General features: G+C 42.0%; 2 protein-coding genes across 4 annotated transcripts in view; one reads left to right on the top strand and one right to left on the bottom strand.

Annotated features, from left to right (window-relative positions):
- Nucleotides 1-389: 389 nt before the first annotated feature.
- Nucleotides 390-9,459, bottom strand: LOC311146205 (U6 snRNA-associated Sm-like protein LSm7). The gene is made up of 4 exons (XM_084182711.1): nucleotides 9,419-9,459; nucleotides 1,843-1,957; nucleotides 1,514-1,585; nucleotides 390-1,234 (listed from the first exon to the last, which is right to left on the bottom strand). Exons 1-4 carry the CDS (start codon nucleotides 9,422-9,424, stop codon nucleotides 1,092-1,094), a joined length of 336 nt encoding a protein of 111 aa, XP_084038837.1. The 5' UTR covers nucleotides 9,425-9,459; the 3' UTR covers nucleotides 390-1,091.
- A 282-nt stretch (nucleotides 9,460-9,741) lies between these two features.
- LOC311146856 (signal peptide peptidase-like 2B) overlaps nucleotides 9,742-13,228 on the top strand; it is a 47,317-nt gene continuing 43,830 nt past the window's right edge. For all 3 annotated transcript variants that reach the window (XR_014614717.1, XM_084183464.1, XM_084183463.1), the window contains exon 1: nucleotides 9,742-10,017. Coding sequence is in view for 2 of the 3 variants with exons in the window: in XM_084183464.1 (XP_084039590.1) it covers nucleotides 9,970-10,017 (48 nt within the window). In the remaining variant the exon portion in view is untranslated. The remainder of the gene's footprint in view (nucleotides 10,018-13,228) is intronic.

Raw genomic sequence — 13,228 nt, 5'->3', positions numbered from 1 at the left:
CCTTCTTAACCTTTAAAATATTTGGGTCCTGCTGGTGAAAGATAACCCCTGCAGCCTGCAGTGAAGGCTTATCCACCACCATGGACTCTTCTGGAACACCTTTTGAACCCTCAGCCCTTTTAACAGCAGCAGCATATGAAATGCTCTGGACAGCCCTGACTTTGGCCACCTCATTCTCCTTCACCCTTGTCAAGCATTCCAAAGCTGTGGCTTCATGGTTCCCACCACAATTGCAACATGTCACATTTTCATCACTTTTAAAACACATTACATTATGTTTTCCACAACTTGGACATCTTGGCACATGTATGGGTCTGTCTTTAATCACAATTATTTACTCCAGTTCCATTGAGGCTCAAAGGCAATGCAAAACACAGAAGACACGTCAATAAAGAAAATAGTCAATTTATTACATTTGGAATGCAAAAACATAATATGCCATATCGTTCAATCCTGGCCTGACTGGGAAAACAGTAGTAAAAAGTAATAAAACCATTTTCAGTGTTTACCATCAGAGCAAAAATGTTTTCTGCAGTCAGAAAAACTTCCCCCAACAAAAAAAAGAACATTTAAATCACCATTCTTCATTTATAAACAAAACACATGCTATCACACCATTCCCTGCTAGATCAATATTCAGGTTGGCAACACCAATTAAATTACAACAAAATTATTTTCCTGATTATAGGGACTCAAAGATGTGTGGGGCTGATGGTGAGAGTAAACATGAAGTACACCTTGGGGAGATGGGACAGGGGAGCATAGGAGTTAACATTTTACATTTACATTTTAGTAATTTAGCAGACGTTCTTATCCAGAGCGACTTACAGTTAGTGAGTGCATCCATTTTTTTTATTTGTATATATATTTTTTTCATAATAACCGCAATAATATTTCATTGAATCCTCACATCCTCCCTCCTTCTCAAAGCACATTAGAGTAGATCTTAGGTTCCTCTCCTCTGATCTTCTCCTCCAATGCATTTTGAGGAGGAGGCAAGTAGAGGATGCAAGGAATCAAGGAAATACAATTGACATACACACCAGGAATTGGACTACTGTAAGGTCATCCTAGAGAACGAGGCTGGCCGACTATCCGTCCTGCTGCTGGATGAAGGGGTTGGGGATGGCTTCCATGCCGTCCTGAGGACAGATGAGCACCACGGACGTCCCTCTACAAACCACCAGGCCCAGCTGCCGCGTGTCCTCGGTCAGCTTGAACTGGTCGTCAGGATCTGGAAACAACAGAAGGAAGTGACATAACAGGCCAGAGGTCATTGACAGTATGTGCAACTTCACCATGAATGACCCAGCACAACCTTCTTTATAAAATTAGCAAATTATATGACCTTTTGGTTTCATTGTCAATTTTTTTATACTGAGGGGCTACATCACAGATATGTGTTCCATTTAAGTCTGTGGGCAACAGTCTCCTCACCAACCCAGGAGTGCATTTTCAATTCTGTAGAAGTGATATGAGATCATACAATCAAGTCTTAGTTTCTGCTACATACCCCGCAAGTACTCGATGGTGCTATCCAATACCAGGTTCAACAGGGGGTCAAACCCCTTCAGAACTCCACTGGCTGAGACAAATAAATTAGGATTATTATATTGAATGGAATCATGGAGAAGAACACTACAGAAGAAGATGAGGACTGTGGCCTGTCATGGAACAGCATTTCCAGACAGGCAAAAGTTTGTCAGTGTTCTCTTCTGAAAGCCTGTCACTGTATTATTTTTTTCATGTTTCACATAGTAATGAAGCGGACTAAGTAAAATGTTATCTTCACTTTCTTTTCAATAGCTTGATCAAAAGGTAAAAACTGTGATTTAGGCCTACCCTCTCGTCCTCCCTGAAACTTCACACGGATTTGTTTATCAATGTACTTTGACAGGTCAAAGATACTCTCCTTCTTCTTCTTCTCTCCTTCCTTGTTTCTGTCCTGGTTTCTGTCCTGAAAGGAAAACATTTAGTATAATTTAGGATTGGGCTGAGATTGAACCCTATGGCCTAATCACAGGCAGAGGTCCCTGCCCTCCGAACTTCTCATCCAACGCGAGGAATCAAAGAAATGCAATAGAGATTCTTCCCTGGTATAGGCCATGGTAAGGGGTTCGTCCTCCCCTCGCCTCCTCTCCTTCATTGCACTGATCTGAAAGCATTGACCAGGGAACAGCCAGCCAATCAAAGTTGAGTTCCACCATATTGTTTTCACCTGTCAAGTCCTTTCCAAATCAGAGCAGATGACGGGAAGGAGATGAGGACTGGATGGATTTTTAACAGAAAACATCTAGGTTGTGCGGTTTATCTCAAATGTAGTCTAAAGATTGAGGTGGGGAGAACTGCACTACAAACATGGCATGACATTTATTTAGCACGCTGCTATGAATCAATCACAAATTTGCACCTCACGCTAACAAAGATCTCAACCCACTCCATCTCTCGCTAGTAGTGGTCAGAATACTGTAACTAGATTGAAAGACACCTATTTTAAATTTGTAAGAACTAGAGAACAGATAGTGGAGGGTAACTTAGGTGGTTTTGGATAAGTTTATGCAGGGCCGGTTCCAGGCATAAGCGGTCGCTTAGGGCCCCTGGCCGCTAGGAAGCCCCGACCAAAAAACACCAGGAGCAATGAAAAAATGTGGTTGTGCATGATTAGTTTCTCTTGTTATGTCAGTCACTGAATTAATTAGCCATGTCAGCTAACAATTTCTTGATTGGTAGTTAGTCTAGCCAGCTATCTAAACTTGTAGTAATCATCAACGAATACCAACAGGCATGCAGGGCACATGCTCAGGGGCCCTGACCTCCAGGGGGCCACCATTAATTTTGTTAGTCATTCTCAATCAAATATCATATTAACATGGCATAAGTCATTACATGTGTAGAATTGCAGGAAATTAGCTGTAAAACTGCAAAAAAAATCTCTGCCCCATGGCAAAAGGAGTAGAATTGCACGAAATGTGTTATAAAATTGCAACAATTTCTCTCCACCCCATGGCAACATGTGTAGAATTGCAGAAAACGTAAAAACTACAACATTAGCTAAGTCTCCATCCAATTGGCATCAGATTTTTATGTGAATATTCTAAAATCTGCATTAAAAACAATATGCACATTTTCCATCAAATTGACTTGTAGCAGATAAAAGGCTGTGTGTGATGACGTAGTGCACATAAAAATAACTTTTGTGGTTAAATTCTCATGTACCGAATAAAAACTTAAAGTTTTTCTACTCTACTGATGGTTTTGTCACAAAAAAAATTGCTTTAAAAAGCGATCGTGCACATTCTGGTATTGGCACGTGCACTCTAGCCAACAGCTGGCAGCCAAGCATCTATCATCATGTCACCAGAATAAGACCCTCAATATTTATTGGAAAGGAGTAATTTATTAATTTTAGAGTTATTTGACCCAGTTATGTTAGATACATGAATACTTAAATACATTTTGTCAATCTGACAATAATTTTTAATGATTATTTCTCAATTCAATGATGTTTGAATAACACAAGTAAATTAAGTAAATCTGCAATAATAATTTCAAGTCAAAATAACCTGTTTCCAGTAGGTCTAAATACTTTTTGAGTGCATAAGCTCATCCAAGTTTACTTCGATATGATGGTTATTATATAAATATTTGTACATAAAAGCGTTTCCACCGGCATTTCGCGAATAATTAATTTTACTGACAAAAAAAGATCCCACCTTGTCTAGAGTATTTTGTTTTGTTGACATTTGGAAAGTTTACCGACAAATTAGCTATTTCCTTTAGGCCTGTCATGACATTTTTTATCCAACATGTACTTTACTCGCATAAAAAAGGTTAGCTGGAAATCTGGTTATTTTCTCTACGCCCCATGGCAAAATGTGTAGTATTGCAGGAAATTAATGTCAAGAAGGGGGCGAGGTGGGGGGCCCCACAATCAAATTGTATTTGTCACATGCGCCGAATACAACAGGTGTAGACCTCACCGTGAAATGCTTACTTACAAGCCCTAAACCAACAATGCAGTTCAAGAAATAGTGTTAAGAAAATATTTACTAAATAAACGAAAGTAAAAAAAATACAGAGTCAACGTGCGGGGGTATAGGTTAGTCGAGGTAATTTGTACATGTAGGTAGGGGTAAAGTGACTATGCATAGATAATAAACAGCGAGTATCAGCTGTAAATAGTCCGGGTGGCCATTTGATTAATTGTTCAGCAGTTTTATAGTTTGGGGTTAGAAACTGTTAAGGAAATCAGTCAATTGAAATAAATTCATTAGGCCCTAATCTATGGATTTCACATGACTGGGAATACCGATATGCATCTGTTGGTCACAGATACCATTAAAAAAAAGTAGGGGCGTGGATCAGAAAACCAGTCAGTATCTGGTGTGACCACCATTTGCCTCATGCAGCGCGAAACATCTCCTTCGCATAGAGTTGATCAGGCTGTTGATTGTGGCCTGTGGAATATTGCCCCACTCCTCTTCGATGGCTGTGCGAAGTCGCTGGATATTGGTGGGAACTGGACCACACTGTCTTACACGTCGATCCAGAGCATCTCAAAACATGCTCAATGGGTGACATGTCTGTTGAGTATGCAGGCCATGGAAGAACTGGGACATTTTCAGCTTCCAGGAATTGTGTACAAATCCTTGCGACATGGGGCCGTGCATTATCATGCTGAAACATGAAGGCGGCTATCAGGATCTCGTCACAGTCTCTATGTGCATTCAAATTGCCATCGATAAAATTCAATTGTGTTCGTTGTCCGTAGCTTATGTCTGCCCATACCATAACCCCACCTCCACCATGGGGCACTCTGTTCACAAAGTTGACATCAGCAAACCGCTCGCCCACACAATGCCATACACGCTGTCTGCCCGGGATTCATCCGTGAAGAGCACACTTCTCCAGCGTGCCAGTGGACATCGAAGATGAGCATTTGCCCACTGAAGTCGGTTACGACGCTGAACTGCAGTCAGGTCAAGACCCGGATGAGGTCGACGAGCATGCAGATGAGCTTCCCAGAGGCGGTTTCTGACATTTTGTGCAGAAATTCTTTGGTTGTGCAAACCCACATGTTCATCAGCGTTCCTAGTGGCTAGTCTCGGAAGATCCCGCAGGTTAATAAGCCGGATGTGGAGGTCCTGGGCTGGCGTGGTTACACATGGTCTGCGGTTGTGAGGCCGGTTGGACATATTGCCAAATTCTCTAAAACGACGTTGGAGGCAGCTTATCAAATCAAATTGTATTTGTCACATGCTCAAATACAACTGGTGTAGACCTTACCGTGAGATGGTTACTTACAAGCCCTTAACCAACAATGCAGTTGAATGCAGAAAAATAAGAGTTAAGAAAATATTTACTAAATAAACTAAAGTTAAAAAAATAAAAAAGTTACAATAAAATGACAATAACAAGGTGTATGGGGGTACAGGTTAGTCGAGGTGATATGTACATGTAGGAGGTAGGGGTAAAATGACTATTCATAGATAATAAACAGTGAGTAGCAGCAGCATAAAAAAAAAGGGGGGGTCAATGCAAATAGTCCGGGGAGATAAATGAACATTAAATTATCTGGCAACAGCTCTTAACAATTGCACACTCCCTCAAAACCTGAAACATCTGTGGCATTGTGTTGTGTGACAAAACTGCACATTTTAGAGTGGCCTTTTATTGCATACCGGCTCCTCTATAAAAAACAAAGTAGCCTATCACTGGCCCCAGATGCAGACACCAAGGCCAAAAAAGGTTGATCAAAGCTAAATGAATGCGGGATCTTCATTGAATAGCAATGGAGAGCGGGCATTCATTTCTTGATTCTGCTTTGTTCAAGTTTATTTGCCGCTAGTCTGTGAACCTGTGAGTGACAGTAGGCTGTTCCAGATCGCCCAGATTGAAAATGTGCCAGCCTGAATGGCATGGTGCGCTGTTCCAAATGGTCAAATTAGGGTTTGTACGGGCATGAAAAGTCATGGAAATGAGTTTCATAATTGTTGTTTATGTAATTCATGAAAGCACACTTTTAAATATGATCAATCAATTTAAAAAATGACATATCAGCCATTATCGGAATTACCCTTCAGTGCAGGTCTGTGTTGCTGCGTGTGTGCCAGTGCGAGTGGGCCGTTGCCCGAGGAGAGAGAGCGAGACATTTCAGCAGTAGGTATAAAATAGAGACAGAGACTAACTAGATCACCAATTCAAAAGATAACTAGTAGCAGTTATCAGGCTAGGTAACTATAGCTAACTAAGCATTCATTTCGTTGTCGCCTTTCCACCGGCACTGTAGAGCCTAAATAAATCTGCACCGTTGGAAAGCTGGGATTCTTCTCTATTAAACAGTAGCAATGTAATTGCAACATGAAAAATATTATAATAGCCTAATTGACAAATATCTTGCTGTGCATAGATCTCCCCCAAAACATGAATATTTTAGCCTTATATATATAAACATGTCTAGTGAGATACCTTGCTTTGAAGTAGCCTACCGTATCCATTTGATCCCTGATTTATTGAATGAGGGAATCATTTTATAAAGACAAAAGTATTTGGTTGTAATGTTGAAAAAGCCTGCACACCCTGGAGCTCTCTAGATGGAGGGTTGACCACGTGACTAACAGTGCAGTTCTAAACTCAGCAAAAAAGAAACATCCCTTTTTCAGGACCCTGTCTTTCAAAGATAATTCGTAAAAATCCAAATAACTTCACAGATCTTCATTGTAAAGGGTTTAAACACTGTTTCCCATGCTTGTTCAATGAACCATAAACAATTAATGAACATGCACCTGTGGAACGGTCGTTAAGACACTAACAGCTTACAGACGGTAGGCAATTAAGGTCAGTTATGAAAACTTAGGACACTAAAGAGGCCTTTCTACTGACTCTGAAAAACACCAAAAGAAAGATGCCCAGGGTCCCTGCTCATCTGCGTGAACGTGCCTTAGGCATGCTGCAAGGAAACATGAGGACTGCAGATGTGGCCAGGGCAATAAATTGCAATGTCCGTACTGTGAGACGCCTAAGACAGCGCTACAGGGAGACAGGACGGACAGCTGATCGTCCTCGCAGTGGCAGACCATGTGTAACAACACCTGCACAGGATCGGTACATCCGAACATCACACCTGCGGGACAGGTACAGGATGGCAACAACAACTGCCTGAGTTACACCAGGAACGCACAATCCCTCCATCAGTGCTCAGACTGTCCACAATAGGCTGAGAGAGGCTAGACTGAGGGCTTGTAGGCCTGTTGTAAGGCAGGTCCTCACCAGACATCACCAGCAACAACATTGCCTATGGGCACAAACCCACTGTCGCTGGACCAGACAGGACTAGCAAAAAGTGCTCTTCACTGACGAGTCGCGGTTTTGTCTCACCAGGGGTGATGGTCGGATTCGCGTTTATCGTCGAAGGAATGAGCGTTACACCAAGGCCTGTACTCTGGGGCGGGATTGATTTGGAGGTTGAGGGTCCGTCATGGTCTGGGGCGGTGTGTCACAGCATCATCAGACTGAGCTTGTTGTCATTGCAGGCAATCTCAACGCTGTGCGTTACAGGGAAGACATCCTCCTCCCTCATGTGGTACCCTTCCTGCAGGCTCATCCTGACATGACCCTCCAGCATGACAATGCCACCAGCCATACTGCTCGTTCTGTGCGTGATTTCCTGCAAGACAGGAATGTCAGTGTTCTGCCATGGCCAGCGAAGAGCCAGGATCTCAATCCCATTGAGCACGTCTGGGACCTGTTGGATCGGAGGGTGAGGGCTTGGGCCATTCCCCCCAGAAATGTCTGGGAACTTGCAGGTGCCTTGGTGGAAGAGTGGGGTAACATCTCACAGCAAGAACTGGCAAATCTGGTGCAGTCCATGAGGAGGAGATGCACTGCAGTACTTAATGCAGCTGGTGGCCACACCAGATACTGACTGTTACTTTTGTCACATGTCTGTGGAACTTGTTCAGTTTATGTCTCAGTTGTTGAATCTTGTTATGTTCATACAAATATTTACACATGTTAAGTTTGCTGAAAATAAACACAGTTGACAGTGAGGAGGTTTCTTTTTTTGCTGAGTTTATGTGGGGGGCTAAATGCCTTGATCAAGGGCACAACCACAGCAGGAGGTGGTAGGTTTACATGGGATCAGACACAGCAGCTTTCCAGTGCCAATAATGCTTACTTTTTCATGTAGGCTATAATAATAAGTCATGAAAATGAGGTTATGAAGTCATGGAAAACTTGTATAAACCATTAACAGTGAATAATCAGAGGTCTCTAGCATAATGTAATTTGTGAATTTCAGTTAACATAGTCTAATGGACCGATTTGGAAAAAGACAGCTCCTGCACTTCTTCCATCCCAAGTCAAGCACTGCCTAACAGGGATGTAAACAAATTTGTGCACAACATTTCAGAAATAAGCTTTTTGTGCGTATTAAACATTTCTGGGATTTTTTATTTCAGCTCATGAAACATGGGACCAAAACTTTACATTTTTTGTTCAGTATAAAAGCCTTCACCAAATCTTCCGCAACCTCCTGCCGCCTGTCTGAACTGCCCTGTTTTGTAGTAGATGCCCATCATTCTCAGACAGCTTGAGTTCATATATTTTATTTTTTATATATTTAGCAGACGCTGTTATCCAGAGCGATTTACAGAAGCAATTAGGGTTAAGTGCCTTGCTCAAGGGCACATCGACAGATTGTTCACCTAGTCGGCTTGGGGATTAGAACCAGGTTACTGGCACAATGCTCTTAACCACTAAGCTACCTGCCGCCCATTTTTTTACATTTTTAGTCATTTAGCAGACGCTCTTATCCAGAGCGACTTACAGTTAGTGAGTGCATACATTTTTATATACTGGAATCGAACCCACAACCCTGGCATTACAAATGCCATGCTCTACCAACTGAGCTACATCCCTGCCGGCCATTCCCTCCCCTACCCTGGACGACGCTGGGCCAATTGTGCGCCGCCCCATGGGTCTCCCGGTCGCGCCCGGCTACGACAGAGCCTGGATTCGAACCAGGATCTCTAGTGGCACAGCTAGCACTGCGATGCAGTGCCTTAAATTGATGCTTATGGTTTTTTTTTTATGATGTCTATACGGCATTTTCTTATGTTGCACGTTTTGCTGAATATATTGTCGTCTTCTGCAACGTCCTAACAGGGTTTCAAGTGATATATTCAAGTGAGTGGATTATTTTCTTTTCTTTGTGGGTTTCATTGACAACACGATGCAGTCTAAACAGCACGCTATCAAATATCTCTACTCTGCTCTTTCTTGCACTTGCTTGTTACCAGAAAACTGTAGCTAGATTGAAAGAGACACGTATTTTCAATTGCTAAGTAAATAACATAAAATAGACAATAAATAGCTAAAGACGTTTTAGAAAAGTTTATGGAAGATACGACTGACTCACCGCCATTTTTAACCTGTTCCAGCCACGCCTTTCGAACTCTAACCTCTGACCCGGAAAAAGCTAAAATAATCTATTTCTCTCAGCTGTTTCAAGTTGGTTCTATATACATTCAATAACATTTTGCCTATATTTAGACCGTTTTTAAGGCCTCAATATATTGTAAATCACATCTTTAGCTAGTATGCTGACAGAAAACCTCTGGATTTTATCGCAATAATTTAATTGACATCCATGTAATCCAATCAAAATGTATGTACCTCGGCGCTGGATCCAAATTAACCAATGACAAACGCATTGGATAATATGGGCGGGAGCTGGCAAAACAGCTGGTGGCAGCAATGTGTGTGCTGAGCAGTGGGTATCGTAAAAGTTCATGAAAACTAAAATGAGCTTTTGTGTCTTAATTTAAGGTTAGAAGGGTAGTTAAGGTTAAGTTTAAAATCAGATTTTAAGAAGATACTTTTTAGAAATAGGCGGGGTTTAGCCATAATTGTGTGACAACCGGACCCGAGCAGTGCGGTTAATGGGGAGACAACAACAAGCTTGGCAACATGAAGGCTTCGCGAAGCCTGGTTTGGGCAGTTTTTCTCATAAAACAGGTGAGATTGGTCTCATGTCTATTCACCCAAGATAATGTGGCTTATCTAAACAGTCAGTACTTGTACTTTGTTGTTGAGGTAATTAGCTTGCGTGCTCTCATACAAAACTGTTAGCTTGCGGAGATCACCAACGATTGAGTACAGTCAGTAGGGAGCTAAGAATATTCCTAGCTAGGGCCTATCTGCAAGACATAGTCTGTAAATCCTTATGTAACATGACTTTGATCCTTTTTTTAAAGTATCGCGGTGGTTTAAGATTAATTTCCTAAACGTTTAGACGCCTCTCATATCGTTTTTGCGGGTATTATCAGTTTGGGAAATTGTCTAGCTAAACTTGTGCATAAGAGTAAAGCTAGTTAGCTAACGTAAACTGGTGGTGGAAATATGCAATATTGCACCCACAGTTAACGTTAGTGTGGCCAGTCTTAAAGCTAGTTTATGCTTGATCTGGAAATGCGAACCGGAGGCGCCATACGGAGGGTTTGACGCAATTGCGGAGCCTCCAGATGCTTGCAAAGGCCAAATCTAGCTCTGTACCGCATCGCTTTGCGCCTACCAAATATTGTCAGCGTGCATGTAGATTTTTTCCCCCCACACCAGACGCGATCAAGGACACGCAGGTTGAAATATCAAAACGAACTCTGAACCAACTATATTAACTTGGGGACAGGTCGAAAAGCATTAAACATGTATGGCAATTTAGCTAACAACTTGCTGTTGCTAGCTAATTTGTCCTGGGAAATAAACATTGGGCTGTTATTTTACCTGAAATGTACAAGGTCTGTCTATGAATTTGAGGGTGGTTACATTTCTCCAGCCCTAGCCATCAGCATTTTACCGAAACAGGGGCGGGGATCACCTTTGTTATTGTTTCTAATGCTGATTGCCACTTTAAGGTCCAATGACCTTGTTATTTTCAGAGGTAGACTGGCTCTGGCAGCCAAAACAGCCAAATACTCCATCTAAACGTCAATCGATTCTCAATTGCGATACCGTTCTAGAAACATAAAGCCCTTTACTTTAATATCACATCGAAATAATTTGCCAAATGCAAAATATACACTTATTGTACAGTGTTAAAACCGCTTCTTCTGTTACCCAGGTGTTCGGAACATGCTAGATAGCTAATTAGCACAGGTGGTCCCTCTGTCTTCTGTCTGTCTTCCGTAAACGCGCTGTAACATGGAGATATGGCCGCGTGGGAACACTAACCCTATAAAAGTGTGTATCAATTTAACCTGTAGTTTAAAAAAAAATGTCTTGCTTATATTACATTTACATTTTAGTCATTTAGCAGACGCTCTTATCCAGAGCGACTTACAGTTAGTGAGTGCATACATTTTTTTTTTTCCCATACTGGTTCCCCATGGGAAACGAACCCACAACCCTGGCATTGCAAACGCCATGCTCTACCAACTGAGCTATGAAGGATACGGTCCTTTTGCTTCCAAAACCGTACCACGAGATGGGTGTTAATGTTCAGATCAGTGGGGGTTGCTGAGGGGAGGACGGCTCATAATAATGTCTGGAATGAGCCATCCTCCCCTCAGCAGCCTCCACTGGTTCAGACTGAGCGTCATTCATTTCATTTTCGTCATTTAGCAGACGCTCTTATCCAGAGCGACATACAAATTGGTGCATTCACCTTATGATAGCCAGTGGGACAACCACTTTACTATATATATATATATATATATATATATATATATATATATATATATATATACAGTGGGGAAAAAAAGTATTTAGTCAGCCACCAATTGTGCAAGTTCTCCCACTTAAAAAGATGAGAGAGGCCTGTAATTTTCACCATAGGTACACGTCAACTATGACAGACAAAATGAGGAAAAAAATTCCAGAAAATCACATTGTAGGATTTTTTATGAATTTATTTGCAAATTATGGTGGAAAATAAGTATTTGGTCAATAACAAAAGTTTCTCAATACTTTGTTATATACCCTTTGTTGGCAATGACACAGGTCAAACGTTTTCTGTAAGTCTTCACAAGGTTTTCACACACTGTTGCTGGTATTTTGGCCCAGTCCTCCATGCAGATCTCCTCTAGAGCAGTGATGTTTTGGGGCTGTCGCTGGGCAACACGGACTTTCAACTCCCTCCAAAGATTTTCTATGGGGTTGAGATCTGGAGACTGGCTAGGCCACTCCAGGACCTTGAAATGCTGCTTACGAAGCCACTCCTTCGTTGCCCGGGCGGTGTGTTTGGGATCATTGTCATGCTGAAAGACCCAGCCACATTTCATCTTCAATGCCCTTGCTGATGGAAGGAGGTTTTCACTCAAAATCTCACGATACATGGCCCCATTCATTCTTTCCTTTACACGGATCAGTCGTCCTGGTCCCTTTGCAGAAAAACAGCTCCAAAGCATGATGTTTCCACCCCCATGCGTCACAGTAGGTATGGTGTTCTTTGGATGCAACTCAGCATTCTTTGTCCTCCAAACACGACGAGTTGAGTTTTTACCAAAAAGTTCTATTTTGGTTTCATCTGACCATATGACATTCTCCCAATCCTCTTCTGGATCATCCAAATGCACTATAGCAAACTTCAGATGGGCCTGGACATGTGTCCCCCTGCTTAAGCCAGTACATCTGGCACTGCAGGATTTGAAACCCTGGCGGCGTAGTGTGTTACTGATGGTAGGCTTTGCTACTTTGGTCCCAGCTCTCTGCAGGTCATTCACTAGGTCCCCCTGTGTGGTTTTGAGATTTTTGCTCACCTTTCTTGTGATCATTTTGACCCCACGGGGTGAGATCCTGCGTGGAGCCCCAGATCGAGGGAGATTATCAGTGGTCTTGTATGTCTTCCATTTCCTAAAAATTGCTCCCACAGTTGATTTATTCAAACCAAGCTGCTTACCTATTGCAGATTCAGTCTTCCCAGCCTGGTGCAGGTCTACAATTTTGTTTCTGGTGTCCTTTGACAGCTCTTTGGTCTTGGCCATAGTGGAGTTTGGAGTGTGACTGTTTGAGGTTGTGGACAGGTGTCTTTTATACTGATAACAAGTTCAAACAGGTGCCATTAATACAGGTAACGAGTGGAGGACAGAGGAGCCTCTTAAAGAAGAAGTTACAGGTCTGTGAGAGCCAGAAATCTTGCTTGTTTGTAGGTGACCAAATACTTATTTTCCACCATAATTTGCAAATAAATTCATTAAAAATCCTACAATGTGATTTTCTGGATTTTTTTTCC

Source organism: Coregonus lavaretus (genome assembly GCF_964263955.1).
Source record: "Coregonus lavaretus genome assembly, chromosome: 19".
Taxonomy (NCBI): Eukaryota; Metazoa; Chordata; class Actinopteri; order Salmoniformes; family Salmonidae; genus Coregonus; species Coregonus lavaretus.
Note: the sequence above shows the minus strand (reverse complement) of the source record. Positions and strands in the feature narration are given on the sequence as shown.

Bases quoted from the DNA above. Each gene is read 5' to 3' on its own strand.
- LOC311146205 (XM_084182711.1), bottom strand. The intron at 1,586-1,842 runs GTAGGCCTAAAT...TATTTGTCTCAG, and splicing joins GTTTCAGGGAGGACGAGAGG to CCAGTGGAGTTCTGAAGGGG. The intron at 1,235-1,513 runs GTATGTAGCAGA...TGTTGTTTCCAG, and splicing joins CACCATCGAGTACTTGCGGG to ATCCTGACGACCAGTTCAAG.